Source organism: Amblyomma americanum, chromosome 9 (genome assembly GCF_052857255.1).
Source record: "Amblyomma americanum isolate KBUSLIRL-KWMA chromosome 9, ASM5285725v1, whole genome shotgun sequence".
Classification (NCBI taxonomy): Eukaryota; Metazoa; Arthropoda; class Arachnida; order Ixodida; family Ixodidae; genus Amblyomma; species Amblyomma americanum.
In genome coordinates this window covers 49,250,387-49,266,417 of record NC_135505.1, presented here as the reverse complement: position 1 = coordinate 49,266,417, position 16,031 = coordinate 49,250,387, and the positions used below count along the sequence as shown (strand labels likewise).

At 46.9% G+C, this 16,031-nt stretch overlaps 1 protein-coding gene across 1 annotated transcript in view; it reads left to right on the top strand.

The window, feature by feature from the left end:
- Window positions 1-16,031, top strand: part of LOC144105326 (uncharacterized) — a 263,954-nt gene that overhangs the window by 193,118 nt on the left and 54,805 nt on the right. Inside the window, exon 6 of the mRNA XM_077638461.1 lies at window positions 2,036-2,357. Within this exon, the coding sequence (XP_077494587.1) occupies window positions 2,036-2,357 (322 nt within the window). The remainder of the gene's footprint in view (window positions 1-2,035; window positions 2,358-16,031) is intronic.

Sequence of the window (16,031 nt, the reverse complement as noted above, 5' to 3'; positions counted from 1 at the left end):
GTGCTTAAGGCTGTTTCACATGGAGCAACGCTCACGAAAAAAAAAAGTATAGCTCCAGTCACATTGTCGTTGCGACGCCAATAGCAGTCTTTTTTTTCACATCCTAACGATATCAGTCGGTGTAGTAGTAATACTAAGTGGTTTATTAAAATAATAAAAAGGAAGGAAAATATTTTTGCTAGCCCCAGCATCTACCATCTATAGTGAAACACCTAGCTGGGACAGCGGAAATAAAGAATAGCCGGCAGAATAAAGAAATTAAATGAAAGAGGTGAAAGGACAGGAAGGGAGGATAGGAGGAAGAGGTAATATACACAAAAATTTTTTACACAGTAATAAACATCAGTAGGTTGCGCGCGTGATTAGTTCATGGTGAAGCAACAGTCGGTGTGGGGCGGGGGGCTTTTCATATAGAAGGAATACTTTTGCGAATATAAAGGCCGAACATCTTATTATACGTTTGTTTTATAATCCTGACTAATTTCAATGAGCTGCCGTACTTTTTGTTGCTTGATTAGACATTTTAGAGTTTTTTTTGTGCTCGTTAACACATACGCAACTGCACTTACAGCCAGCCTCCCTTGAAATCCTCTTGATTGACGGCTTGGCCGTTCGCAACGATGGTGCGCGACGGTACCGCAATGCGACTAACTTGTTGGAAGTCCGACGAAAACGGTTTGCGGCAACACCGGCGCGCCATTTTATCTCGAAACGTAGGAAATTGCCTAGCGCAGCGGGTACAATCCCATAATGTGAAAAAGTGTTTATTAGGTGCTTTCCTCCTCTACTCGAAGGATTATCAAGAGCTATGCGTGCAAAAGCATTAAACAGGCTTAGTGCACATGGTTCATTCGCTGGATATTACGCTCTCACATGAACAGGACAACGCCGGTTTTTTTCGGTTTTTCACGTACACGTTAGATACACGCCGAAAACAAAGCCATCCAATAGCTCTCATGAAGGGCCGCACCACCGCGAAGAATGATTCATTGCTTCCAGATGCAGTGGCCCATTTGGTTGCCTGGCTAATAAATTCGCTTCGTGCCCGGATCGAGAAATTTTTCGCACTATACTAGCGATTCGCGTGTGTTTTACATGATGTTTTTCGCTTTACCAAATAGTCTGATCCTCTGCTACTATCTCTTGCCCTATGAGTTTTTTTCTCTGTTTTGTTCCTTTGATTTTCTGTTTTGGTTATTGTTGAACTGGTATCGATATTATGTTACACACTGTTCTTGTCCCGCCTTATGTAATGCCCACGGAATAAATTCAATCAAATGAAATAATGGCAGCCGTTCCGTACAGCACATATGCTCCTAATAGGATTTCTGGCAGAAGCGCTGCTGTACAAAACGGTAAGATGTGGTGAAACTGAGGAGCGGATCTGGTTCTGTTCACCACTGGCGTTGAGGGATACCCGGCGCAGGGCAAGAAATGTACCTGCTTCGGTCGCTGGAACAAGCATGCCACCCTCTCAGGGCATTTAGTTCGGTTCATGAGTGAAAAGAAACTGTTAGCAACGCCAAGCAAGTCGTTTGGATTGAACGTCTGGTTTCAATAAAGGACCCACATCGCTAAGGGACCTAGATGAACAGTGTCTGTTGAAGGCCACGTTTTGTGTGTGGCTATCCTAGAGCTCTGAGTAGCTAATGAGCTTCTCTACATTTGTTCACATTGCTATGCTTGATTAAGAGATCAGAAATATGGCCTGTCATCAGTGAAAGCCGCGCTAAGAAGAGAGCAGCTATGGCAGCAGAATTAGCCGCTGTCGCCCAGGATATGAGCCCTCTTCAGACTAGAATCTGCGAAGAAATTGTGTTATTAAGGACTGAAGTGAAACGCAGGCGTTATAGGATAATTTTGCAGTAAGGTAAAGAAGAGCCCGTCAGAACAAAATATTGGCCTATGCCAAATAGCCCTGGCGGGTTTTCGCATATGATACGTTGGCATCTATCACGCATCCACCGTAGCCTTAGTTGTGCCGCCTACGTCAGCGTTCGCTAACGCCTTCCCCTCCGGATCATCCGTTCGGCAGGTGCAGCAGCCGGAGCACGGAGACTATGCTGGGCGACTGGCAGCAGCCGCCGCGGCGCCAGGGCTCCAGCCGGCGCTCGCCAGCCGGCGGCGGCGTTCCTTCCTCATCCTCCATGGTTCCTGGCTCGCAGCGGTCCCTGCTCAGCGACGCCGACGAAGACGAGTTCGGCGCGGCCGACGAGCCGTCCTCGCCGCCGCTGCCTCCGCCGCTGCCCAGGGCTCCGCCGCCCTACGAGCGACAGCAGCAGCAGCAGCAGCAGCAGCCGGACTGCGTCATCGTCTCCTCCCGCACCATGGACAGGTTCCTGCCTTCCTTCGGACAGGTGAGCGGAGCACCCAAAACCAAATGCTGGCTGCTGCGATGCACCCTCGTCGTCAAAAGTTTGGAGCGCAAGATGTGTGACTCCTAAGCCGTGTAATACTCCTCTCATAGAACCCTTGGAGTGAACCCCACACCTTATCTCGCCTAGGACAGATTTGAAACGCTGATAACCCTCAACAGCCTACAGAGCGTGACCTGGAAGCAAACCCCTTGAGTTGTATACTTGGGACAAGGCCTGGAACGTTAGCAACTGTGTTAAGGGAAATTCTCATAAAAAAGTCACTGCTCATTCCTTAGCCCGTCATGCAGACGCGCGTGACATTCTGAATGGAAAGAGCGAAAAACATGGACGTGAAAAACAACATACCAGACATGGCTACACATTTTCCGGCATCCGTTTCAATACTCGGCATCGCCTGCAGCGTATTGCCCTCATCGCTAGGTGGTCCGGTTGCTTTCCCCGTCGTTCAACCTACCACGTAGGATACGCCAGCTGCGACCATTCGCCTCAAGGCTTAGTTCCTCTGCACGCGGACCTTTCCACGACATGAGTGCTTGAATTCTGCACCACAGATGCAGCCAGCAGAAAATATTTAAGTCGTGAGCTTGATCTCCAGCATATTTATGTATGTATTGCATTCAGGAATACTTCATCGTCGTCAGCAGCGCCGTCCGCAGCTGCTTGCACGGGAGCAAGAGACAAGCAGTCGGCGTCTTCGTGTGCGGACCGGATCTGTAAATGACGGTAATATCGAAGTCAAAAATCGAAGGCTCCTTCGTGCGAGGCATCCGGAGGGATTCTTGAGGTTGGTCAACCAGCATAGTGCCTGATGATCGGTCACTACTTTAAAAGAGCGGCCATAAAGGTATGATTTGAACTTCGAAACTGCCCATACGATGGCGAGACATTCTTTTTCAGAGGCAGCGTAGTTGGCTTCTGTATTCAATAGCGCGCGGCTGGCATATGCGGCGACACGTCGTTGGTCCCACTGAACCTGAACTTGTACAGCGCCCAAACCAACGTTGCTCGCATCGGTGTGGACCCTGGTGTCTGCAAGTTCATCAAAGTGCGCCCGCACAGGGGGTGTCTGCAGGCGGCGTTGAAGCTCTTGGAATACCTTCTGCTGTGGTGGTTTTAACTTGATTGGTACATGCGCCTTTGTCAGATCTGTAAGGGGTGAAAAAATTTTAGAGACATTCTCTACGAAGCGGCGGTAATAAGCGCTTAGCCCGAGGAAGCGACGAATGTCCTTCTGGTCACGCGGCGGTGAAACATTGGCTATGGCGGATGTTTTCTCGAAATCCTGAAGGACCCCTTCTTGGTTCACGACATGGCCTAAAAACTGTACCTGTTCTCATGCACAGTGGCATTATGCAGCTTTTAGAGTAAGGCCTGATGACGTTATGGGCCGTAATACCTCCTCGAGGCGACGCAAGTCCTGCTCGAAAGATAGGGCAATAGCGATGACGTCGTCCAGGTTTTCTACCTAAACTCCGCAAGAACGGTATACATGAGCCTTTGGAAAGCCATGGGTGCCAACCAAAGACCAAATGGCATCACCTGAAACTCGCACAGTCCGTCTGGAGTGATGAATGTAGTCTTTTTGCAATCCCTCTCGTCTACGTTAATTTACGAATATCAGATTTCAGGTCGATGGAGGAGAAATATCTGCTGCTGCATAAGCGATCCAAGGCGTCGTCAATTCTCGGCAGCAGGTACACATCCTTTTTAGTGATGTTGTTTAACCAACAGTAATGAACACAGAATCGTAATGTGCCGTCCTTCTCCTTCACAAGCACGACAGGTCCCACCCACGAGCTTCTAGTAGGTCGAATAATGTAGTTTACGAGTATTTCTTTCACTTGCATGCTGATGGCCTGAAGTTATTTAGTGGACACTTGATACGGTGACTGGCGGGGCGGTGGGACATTTTCATCTGTAATAATGCGCTGTTTCGCAAGATGCGTCCGCCCGACGCGTGGCGACGACGCGAAGGCACCACGGTAGCGATCGAGCAGTTCGCGCACTTTGTCGCGCTGATCGAGCGGCAAGGTTCGGTTAATGTCGTACTGAACAATAGCACGAGCGTCAGGCTCAGTCGTTGAAGCAGTTGTTAAACTGTGCACACACCTAGTTTCACTAAGATCGGCAATATACGCCATAGCCGTCCCCTTGCTAAGGTGATGGTGTTCGTTCCTGAAATTGGGGAGACGAACGTTGACCTTGCTTTCTTCGAGGAAGACAACCGGCTTGGCAGCAGAAATTCATCTGTCCAGAAGCAACAGCTGCTTGCTTTCCACGACAGCCTCAATTTGCCGTATGTTCTTTGAGCCGACGGTTACCATTACTCTGGAATGTAGATGAATGGCCACGTGTTCGTTTAGATTGTTCAGTGCCGCTCGGAAAACACCATCGACAGATATGGTCTTCTCGGTCGAGAACTTTACGTAGTCTTCGAGGGCGAAATAAGCATGACTCATCTTGCAGTCAGCGCCCCAACCATTCTAGATGGCCACCCGGTCGTTCGTACTGGTCCAGCCAGTCTTCGGCGTACTCGTGGGATTGACCGTGCAAATGGGGTGGCTCTCGTTGGTGGTGAAGCAGTACCGGCGGGACTGCAGCTGGGGGATTCATTGTGGTAGCACCGGCCATTCGTGGTGGATTGAAGCAAGGAGTATTCCAAATTCGGGAGCTAGGCCTTGCAATCCGCGACTGCCCTGGTGGACTGGCGTGTCTGCCTTAGGTATTTGTGCGGGGCTTTAATTGCGGCTTGAAGGGGGCGTACGGTACATTAACGACGTGCCCAGCACCTGCACCAGATGTCACATTGGTGTTAAGCGGCCGATGGTCAGCAGCGACGTAGACCAGGACGAGCGCTTCTACAACGCTTAGTTAGTTTCTTGATTGGCGCGTTCGTCTCCACGAGCGCTGGCGTCAATAAGACCAAGGTCTAGAGAATACCCAATTGACCTGTACAAATAAGAAAAGAAGTCACGATAAACGGGATTTGACCGGCAGCGCAATGCTAAATTGGTAACCTACCCGATCGCAACCCCCAGCGCAACCGTCGTATTGCCACATTCTAATACGTTCGAGCAATGCCGGTATATATCACTCGGATCCGTTTGCTTCAGCTTTGCTTTAATGTCATGACCGCTGTCACCGCCACACATTACAAATGCAGACGACAAATGTCGGATTCACTTACTTACGTAATCACAAACGGACGCACAGTAATGTTAAAGCCGTTGGACTTAAAATTTCTTCTGACACATCCCGTGGTTGCTGTTAATCGAGTCAAGAATTTTGTGAATTTATTCTTCAAGTGATTCCACAATTTATTTTACTCTATTTTAAAGCAGTCAGTGGAAAAAACTCCTATGCTCCATGCAGTCTCGTGCTCAGATATTTTGTGTTGTTTTCTAAGTGAAACATGTTTTATAACGGTACTGCTACAGGGTAACAAGATCTGTAAAAGCGTACCATGATAATTTCACCGCTGACACCATATTCCAGGTAGCGTTCTCTAACCATTCCATCTTAGAAGCCAGGGAGATCTCAATGATTTTCTGGTTGACTTCCAGATGAAGGTGCGAGTTTTCGATACCGGTATATTACGCCTACCGGGCTAATTTTTCGGGATACCTACGTGGTCCTTCTATCTGTGCTAAAAGTTGTTTTTCGGCAGTTATATAGGTCTTGTCTACTTTCAAAATAAGCAAAAATTGCGAGGTGAAATAAAGAAAGTGGCCTGTCTGTTAAAAGCACCTACACCAAGGTTCCAACTTCGCTGCCGAGGTAAAAGAAGTAAATTAAGGACGAGGTAAGGGGCCAGAAAAAAAATTGGAACAACAAGGAACGTCGTGGGCATGGTCAAAGAACTCGGCACTCAGTCAAAGGCTCCCGGCTCCAACTGCACTAATGGGGTCGACGACTGCGCCGGACCGAAGAGAAATCCACCTTACGGCTATCGCTCTGTACAAAAATTAACAGCTTTCTCTTTTTCTTATGCTATGAAGGAGTGGCAGCGGTTTTTGTGATTTTCGGTTTTTCACGCAGTTAACAATGGTTTGTACAGCTATGAAGAAGGCGGCGTGGACACCGTGAAATTTATTGAGACTGCCATGAAATTGTTGATGTAGAAGCCAAGAGCCCATGTCTCCGAATTTCCTTCGCTTTCGGATTTTGCTGCGAGGGAAGGAATTGTTCCTTGATGTACGACGTCGACTACGGCAATTGCGCCATCATATGTGGCGGCCAGAAGCCTCCGAGACCATTTCCTGGTCTCTAGGGTTGCTCCCTGCATGGCCTATGGCCACATCAGCCACGCACTGCTCGCTCTTGAGGAAGGAAAGGAGGCCTCAGACGTTTCTGGCACATACCCACTACGGGGGAGTGGCCAGGACACAGGCGGTTAATTACTGGATACAGAAAAGTTTTGACGGAAAAAGGAGTCGTAATAGCATGTAGTCTGATAGATTGGACGACGGAAGGACAGGGGTTCTCTTAACTTGGAGATCGAGGACGGGACAATGGCTTAATGTGCATAATAGTATACAATGCCTGTAGTGTTTCAATGTCGCACTGACTGATAGCGGGAAAAAGGAATTAGAATGGGAGTCGCTGCGTTTCTTGAAGATAATTTTGCACAGCAGAGCGCACACTCCTGTCGCTTCGCCCAAGCAAAGAAGCGCCGGTGGAAAGAACAACCGCGGAGGACACAGGCAAGCCCAGTTGATGAAATGGAATTTGCAAAAGACGCTTCCTCAAATGAGAGAAGCGGCGGCAGAACAGCAGGAAGTGATCTATTGTCTCAGGTTCGACACAAAAAGGGCACAATGGGGAAGCCGCCATGCCAGATCTGTGAAGGTAGAAATTTAGAAGTGGAACCCGGCAATGCAAACGCGTGAAAGAGACCTCTAGTCTGCGCGAGCGCCAGTTTTGCTATTCCAAGGATGCAGAAGATGGTGATATTCGGGAGATGATGTAAGAGTCGAGGCAGCAAATTCCTGAAATATTCTGTAGCTGCGAAACCTCACCGCAGCTGTATATGCACACGTTGCCAGGACAGCAACAACTGGGCCGCAGAGAGAGGCTCTTGCTAAGGAATCTGCAACCTCATTTAAGTGAAAGCCCATATGGCCTGGTACCCAAAGCAACCTTACCGAATTTAGATGGAGCGCAATCAGGAAATTAAATAGGCGTAATGCTCGAGACTCAGTGGGTGAGGATAATGAAGAGCAAATGGACAGTGAGTCTGTCATAACCACTACCTGGGAAACGGTAGTTTCTAATTTTCGTAAGGCTAAGATTACTGCTAATAATTCAGCCAGAAAAATTGGAGTGCAGTCAGGAAGGCGGAGAGAAAAAGACCAATCCAGTGAAGGCGAAAAAATTCCCACACATGCCTTTTCGCGATCCTGCGAGGCATCGGTAGCAATAAGAACATGAGAGGGAAAGGACCTAAGGTGGTCCAGCAACAGACCCTGAAGAAGCGAGAAGGGCCGCCGCTTTGTATTCGATGGGAAATGTCATCGAATTCAATCTGGACAGATGATGAGTTGTTATACATTTGGCGGACATCTGTGAAATGAATATTTATGGGATCAAGGAGGGACTGCACGGAACATATCTGCGGAGTATGAAAACGAGACCAGGCGGCACTAAAAAAGGCGAAAAGTTGGCTAAGAAATATTATACTGGAAGCGTGAAGAGGTGAGTCGTACAATTTTAAAGATGTTTGAACTGTTAAAAGGCGAAACCTAGCTGATAACGATGGGATTCGCGTCACAAGGTGCAGAACAGCAGTGGCGACATATATTGGAAGCCCCAGACAGAGGCGCAACGCCTCGCTCTCCAACAGCACAAGAGGGCGAAGTTTATAGGCAGGAGCTCCTGAGAGTAAAGCACACCCGAACTCCAAAATTGGGCGGACGTACATTTTATAAACCATCAGAAGTGTATGCCTTCTCATGCTTGGCCTAGCACTACAAAGCCTGCGTAGGATGCCAATGGCCCGACCTCCTTTTGCAGAAACTTGCTCAATGTGTGGCCGCCAGGATAGAGTAGAGTCATATATTACTCCGAGATACTTCGCCGTGTGAGCTTGAGGTATTATGCTATTTCTATAGACCAGGCAGATATTTACGGGAACAGAAACCGGAAATACTAACAATGCGCATTTCTTCACATTGAGGGACAGATGAATTCTTCCTAACCAGTTGTCAAGAACATGGATGTAATTTTGCAGGGTTCGATAAAGAGTGTGAATGTCACCTGCTGATGCAAAAATGCAATATAGTCGGCGTACACATAAGTTTTCACATTTTGAATGCATGGAATTGAGCTTAGAAAAATGCTAAAAAGAACAGGTGAGAGAACTGATCCTTGCGGTACACTTCTTGTCTGTGGAAATCTCCTTGAGGAAACACCATTTATTTTGGCAGCAGTAAAATTCTCTATTTTCAAAAAAAAAAAAAACAGAAATCCGGGCTACAAAATAGCTTGGGAAGTTCAGTTCCTGTAATCTTAGTAACAGAGTCGAGTGCTCAACGCTGTCGTATGCTTTACTGACATCCAAGGTGACAAGGGCAGCAAACTGTTTTCTATTGCGAGCTAATTTAATACGACTCTCTAGGTCAGTATGAGCACACCAAATTGAACAACCCGGCTTGGAACCAATTTGACATGGATTCAAGAGAGCATTTTCTGAATTCAATGACATGACACGGTTCAGAAGGACACCTTCCACCAATTCCACTAGGTTCGATGTTAATGTAATTGGGCGTATGTTGTCTTATGTTAAGCCCTCCCCTTGCTTTTTAAGCAATGGAACTATTTCCGCAAGACGCCACTCATGAGGTATCCATGGACCTTTAATAGAATGGTTAACTAGAGCCAACCGGTCTGCAGGAGATTCATTGAACAAAATTTTGATCATAGATGAAGTGACCTTATCGGGGCCAGGAGCCGCTTTGGATATGCGCAGAACAATTGGCGACAGCTCAGGCATAGAGACCTCAGTGAAATCACTTCGGGTGCATGTGAATACAGCAGGAGAAGGTAGAGCGGATGTAAAGCGAAGCTCTAGGCCACACGCAATATCTTCTAAGGCCTTTGCGATGTCAGCAGGGGACTGAACGAGGGATTCAATGTTGGCAGCCGGGGGAATCACCTTGTTGCGCCTCATGAAATTAAGCAAAGCTCGTTTATTTCCTGATTGTGAAAGGAAATCATAATGATTTGTATTATACTCCTCTTTTGCACGGGCGACAGTGCGCTTAAATTTGGCTGCAACATACTTATAATCCAGCCAATTTTTTGGGCATTGATTGATGAGAAGTTTCTTCCAAGCTGCTTTCCGTCGTCTATATGCACGCGTGCACTCAGCATTCCACCAAATGTTCGCGATTGTTCGCTACGTGTGGCTCACGCGCTGTCACAGATTTCAGTTCTTTAATTTTTTTTTGTCCATCTCCCGACCCTCTCTAATGTGTGCAGTAAAGGAGAGCGGGACAGGGATGCGAAAAAAATGATGCACTTCTTTTAGGCATGAAATGCTGCAAGCTCCTGTTCCGGGAAACCTATGGCGAACATGCTCCGACCCCAAAGGGGACCATGAAGCCGAACTTATCTGACACATTGCGAACTTCTATAACCGAGTGAAAGGCAGGACCGAAAAAAAAACTTGTCGTTGTGTTAGCCAAAAGTACCGAGGCGCCGGAGCAAAGAGAGCAGCTTTTTTTATGGCGAGAGCTATGAAACGGTGCCCGCTGTGAGTCTTCGGGTGGGTGAAGTCAATAGAATTAAGCAGGAGCTCGCAGGGGCACCGACAGGAGCATGCTCCGGAAGAAACACTTTCCGTGTCCAGGGTGCCCACATGTTCCCCCATACGGATGCGATCCGCAAGGGGCGCTAGGGGGGGGGGGGGAGTCCTCCGGCTTTAGGAAGTGCCCGGAGCTGTACCCACGGGGGCTACTTGGAGAAGGCACTTTCCGGCTCAGAAGGTGCCGGGATGTTTAATGCCATATTGGACGAGGTTCACGCTGGGAAGGCTGTGCAGCAGTGAGACTGCAGAAAGCATCAGCGCTCAGCAGCCGCCGCATCCACGTGGGATTTGAGACCAATGACGGCTCCCGCCAAATGTTTTGCTTAAGCGGTAGCCTAGTTTAGCTCATAATTTTTTGCTTTATGAAAGACCATTCGGTCAGAAATTATTATTCTTTCATTGTTTTCTGTTTAGACAAAAGGACAGTGTACACAGAGACACTGCAAAGACGTTAATGGCACCTCTGCCGCCGCGAAATCTAAAAAAGAAAAATTTACCCACTAAGTCATCAAGACTGCTGATCCACTCAATGGAATTAACTGGCATCACTTCGCGCCCGAATCACTTTTGTGAGAAATGAAATAATATCAACGAAACTTCCTCAACATATATGCGTACATTCACATCTGCTTGACGTTCTGCACAAACTCTGGAGGGCCCAGAGTGTGCAATTATCAAAGGGTATCCTACTTGCTACTGGAAGAAGAATAATCCGGTAACATTATGAGCAGCACATTCTAGAGAGTTGGGTTTAAAATATATTTGAGAAAGATGGGATCCTAGCAATCACTAAATACAAGTTCTATATGGTTAAAGGTCTTCCTAAGCGTATGCAGTTACTTATTCTTAGAAAAATCATATCTTTCTGTTCAAGCCACGCTGAAACGAGGGGGGGGGGGGGTATATTTATGTAGCTTTAAAAACTATACTTCAAGGCTAGTCCTACAGGCATTCTCTTATTACACCTTTCATTCTTATTTTATGTGATTCTAATTTCTAGTTACAGGTTCTCCTCGTAGCCATCAAATTGAGCCGTTTGCGCCAAGGGTAAGAACGGCAGCCTGTATCGCCAGCGGCACGTTTATTAAGCCGAAGGCGAGAATGAGAACGCTCTCAAAAGCCTCGCTATGGTCGTTGAACAGTGGGCCAAGAAAGGAGGTATGCTAGGTGCCCGGCTCAGCAGGAAAACTAGAAGCGGCTGGACGTGCGAAAGGCTCCCAAGTCGACAAAGGCGGGAAAGCGAATTGTGCAGCTAAGGAAACAGATTTATCGTGGAATTAGTGGTTTTTGAGCAAAGGAAACGGCGCAGTAACGGTCTGACTTCTCGACGGACACCTCAACCGCGCCATAATTTAAGGGATAAAGGGAGTTCAAGAACAAAGGAAGAAAGAGGTGCCGTAGTCGAGGCCTCGGGAGTAATTTCGATCACCTGGGGATATTTACCGGGCACTGACATTGCGCAGCACACGGGCGCCTTTTGCGTTCCACGTCCATTGAAACGTGGCCGCCGCGGTCGGGTTCGAACCAGAGTACTCCCGCTCAGTAGCCCAGCGCGCTAACCACTGAGCCACCGCGGCAGGCAGCCATTTCGAGCAATTTTATTATGTTGCTTTATCAGCAGTAAATTCAACGGAAGAAACAAAAGTTTCACTCGTCTTGAAGTTTGAAGGACACGGAAGAAACTTTTTACTCCATCCTGGCAAATTTGTTATCGCGATGATGTAACTCGAGAAAAACTTCGCGTTCCTCGCGCCACTGCTTGGAAATATATAAGGAAAAAAAGAGGCCCAGTGTCGTGCAAATAAACAGTAGGCGATGAGGCAAAGAATGCATAAAGCAGATAGGTCAGGGGCGGTGAGTCTCGTATTTCGCTGTTCATACACAGGGCACTTTTCCGGATGAGCAGTTTCGCTGAGTAAACTAAAAGGCTCCCTCGAGGCTGGCCGAAATTGGGCCGCAATAGTGAAAGCCGGCGCGCTGGGAACATCATTCCTGTGGACGGGCCCCTGTTAGGCCCAGATTCCGTTTTGAGGCTCAGTCCCGTGACATTTGACGCCATGGCAAGCACGCCCTGTCCCAGCGCACTTCACCAGAAAGCGAGCCAGCCGCCTAAAAGGCGCCAGTGTGTCTCCACTACTCGGCCGCCGTTGGAAGACGTGCAAAGAAACTTTGATGGTCTGGCGTCGGTAAACAAGACAAATTCAAGTGGCCGAGATTAAACTCATGGTGACAAGAGCTTTCGCCTGTATCCTCTGATGCCCTGCGTAGTTTATAATGTACAACGCCCTTAAGCGCCGTGAAAAAAAAAAACGCGTCAGTTCGGCACCTTGAATCTGTTCGGTGATTGAATGTGTGAGAATACTCACCATCCTCACGCGTACACATGTTCTCAATAACTGTATAGCAACGTGGTCTTTGTTTGCAGCCGTTTATTTTGCTTAGTTTGCCTACATGAACTTCTTGCTCATAATGTCTAAACAGCGGTCAAATATATTTTTGAAATTTGATGTGTTTCAACATGAGGTTATTCAAAATTTGGGGTTAACTGAATATGGACTTAACCACGTTGGCGTCATGTTTTTCGATCTTTTTGAACGCATTAAGCCACGTAACGCAAAAATTTGTAAAAGGTGAAAACCAACTTTTTGGTCTACGGCCCTGCAGAATATTATGTATATCTTGATCAATGTTAACAAATATAGAGCTTCCTCCGGACTCTACCTGGTACAGTAATCTTGACAAGAGAAAAAAAAGCATTAGGCACTAAAACCCAGCTACATACACAGAAAAAAAGGAGTAGATTTCGGTAATTTTCTTTCTCTCTTGTTTTGTTCATGGGAGTTTAACGTCCGAAAGCGACAGAGGCTATGAGGGACTCCGTAGCGAAGGGCTCCAGAAATTTCGACCATTTGGGGTTCTTTATTGTGCACTGACATCGCACAGTTCGCGGGCCTCTAGAATTCTGCTTCCATCGAATTTTGACCGCCTCCGCCAAGATCGAACCCGCGTCTTTGGGTCTGCAGCCGAGGGCCATAACCACTTAGGCACCGCGGCGGCAAAATTAATCCAAAATAATATGTCTCTGAGTGCTGTAAGCTTTTCGCATGCCACAATAACTGAAAAGAAGCAGTCAAAGCAACGAAAGCTAAGAAAAATGCTAAAGGTGACACTTTTCATTCAGTTTCAAACTTTCGTTTCAAACTTTCGTTGAGGTGAACGCTCTTTAGCAAACCACACCAAGTAGGCAGCAAAAAAAAAAAAAAACGAAAAACCAGTTGTCACACCTCGCCCAAAGTGTGAAGTGAGAAGCCGGACAGCAGACAGGAGCCGAGGTTGGGCATTAAAATCCTACCAAAACAGAAACATCCGGGAACTTCCTTTGTAGTGCTAGCCATCCCTACCCTGTCTACGCCACCGTCAAAATGCGCTGTTGTGGGCTGCCCCTGCAAAGCAACGATTGCATGAAAGCTTGCGCTGTGTGTGCTAGGCGCGGTTCTTATTGGTAGCGCCCAATCTCAGCGTTAGGTGAGTGAAATGGGCGAGTGAAACGTCTCATATTTTTATTTCGAATTTCCTATATGGAATAACTCGTTTGCATGCTCCGCTTTTAAGAATTATTTTTGCACTAGTCTCTTGAACGCATGAGGGATACGTTACCTCAGGCGTCAGTTTTTAAAGGCGTGCCTCAAGAAACCGTAATGGGCCGTCATTGTTTCTAATTTACATTAATTATCTGCCAAACTTTATTAACTCCACAATCAGGCTTTTCACAGATGATTGCGTTTATCGAGTAATCATTTTCGTTTCACACCAATTCATACAGCAATGACTTAAATAAGGTATCTAGTTGATGTTTCACTTGGCTTAAGAAAGTGAACACTAACAAATGTAAGGTTATGCGTGTTTCACACCGGTCTGCTAACCTGCATCTTAGTCTCCACCATATTTCAGGCTCTGTACTTGAGCGTGTAGCAATGTATAAATATTTAGGGGTTCATATAACTGCTGAAATTTCATGGCAGGCGCATATCGATTTTGTTGTTAACAATGGTAACCGCATACTTAGCTACTTGCATCTTCCAAGCTACTATTCCACAAAACCTTACAGCGATCGAAATTAGAATACGCGTGCTCTGTATAGGACCCGGAACTCGAAACTCTTACTAGTCAGTTAGAATCAGTACAGAACCGTAGTACCCAATTTATTTTGTCTAACTTTTCCCGAACAGCTGGCGTAACTGCGATGAAAAGTACTTCAAACCTAGGTAGGCTTTCCCTTCGCAAAAAACTCTCGCGAATGCTAACTTTTCACAAAATTTACTACCCCAATATCCAGTTAAAACAGGATCTTCTGTCAACTTTCATGTCACCTCGCACAGATCATCGCCATAAGGTTGGTATTCCATTCTGCTTGACCAATGCATATTTTAGCTAATTTATACCGAAGGCGGCCAGCGATTGGAACCACCTGCCCACATTGGTTGCCAATATTTCTGACACTTGTTTGCTTACAACAGCGGCTGAAAAGATAGTGTTTGGCTAATTTGGCTGGTTGCCTAATCAGAGAAAAACAGAGCTCGCCGACATTGAACGGGAACAAGAGGGACACACAACTACGCTAACAACATTTATTTAAGAAAGGCCACGCCAACATACGCCAAATATGCCTAGATAAGTGGCCTCTACAAAGGAGCGTAGACGCTGCTTTGTAGAGGCCACTTATCTTGGCATATTTGCCAATATTTTCCCAGATGCCGTTCGCTCCGGCTCTGGTCAATGCACGATATTCCTCGCCATCGATTGGGAAAGCCATGCTTGGCGATGAGGTCGTGGCGTCCCTTGCGGAACTCTGAACAATGTCATACTAGGTGGTACAGGTCAGCACGACACCTACAGCCACAGTACGGACAGTCCATAACGTCAATATTGCCCGCTTGATGCCAACGAAGTTCGGTAAGCCATTTACTGATGATGTTAGGCGTGTAGGTAGAATCGACGATGAAGATCTGCTCATCCCGTGTGAGAGCAGCTGAGGTATCAAGGTAACCCGGTGGTGTAACGGCCGTAAGTCGTGCACGGCTCCTCTGTTTGGCACGCTCTAGTCTCCACGTTAGGACGCCAAGTTGTTGGATATACCAGCAGGGTCGCCGGTAACGGCGGGGTATTCCAAGATAAGTGGCCTCTACAAAGCAATGTAAACCCATGCCGTCCCCTCATGTATCAATAGACCCCTACTTTTCCCTTCCTTAACAACCCAATTCCTCAACAAAACGACCGTGAGCCTCCCTTCCTAAATAAACAGCTCATTAATTCATTCATTTGGGAAAAGTAGCCGCTCAGCACTTTTTATACAGAGCGAAACCGGAAGTAGAAATATACGCATGCGCAAAAATCAACAATTCAGTGCAAACACGGAAAGAACCCGTCACATACGCCACCTATTCATATCGTCCCCCAAAACCAATAACGCAGCCCAATCAAGTGAATGGGGAAGGGAAGGGAAAGAAAAAAAGCGGGGAAATACAAAAGCAGAGAGCATTATCAATCCATTCTAAAAAAGATGTCGATGAAGCCAACAACCAACACGGCTAAACGAGTGACAATGACCGAGGATTGAAAACAACAAAGTAGGAAAGCAATGCGATTACGGTGACTAGCATAAACGCGCTAAAACCTGAAAAACACTGAAAAAGAAAGGGACAGGAGAAGCCTGTGAATAAAGTAAAAAATACGCTACGGCTAAAATATGACAGGATAAAAAGCACTTAAACTGATTAATGCAAAAAACACGAACAATCCGGTGAGAATGAAAAAAAAGAAGGTTGTCCCGTAAGCGAAATTGAACG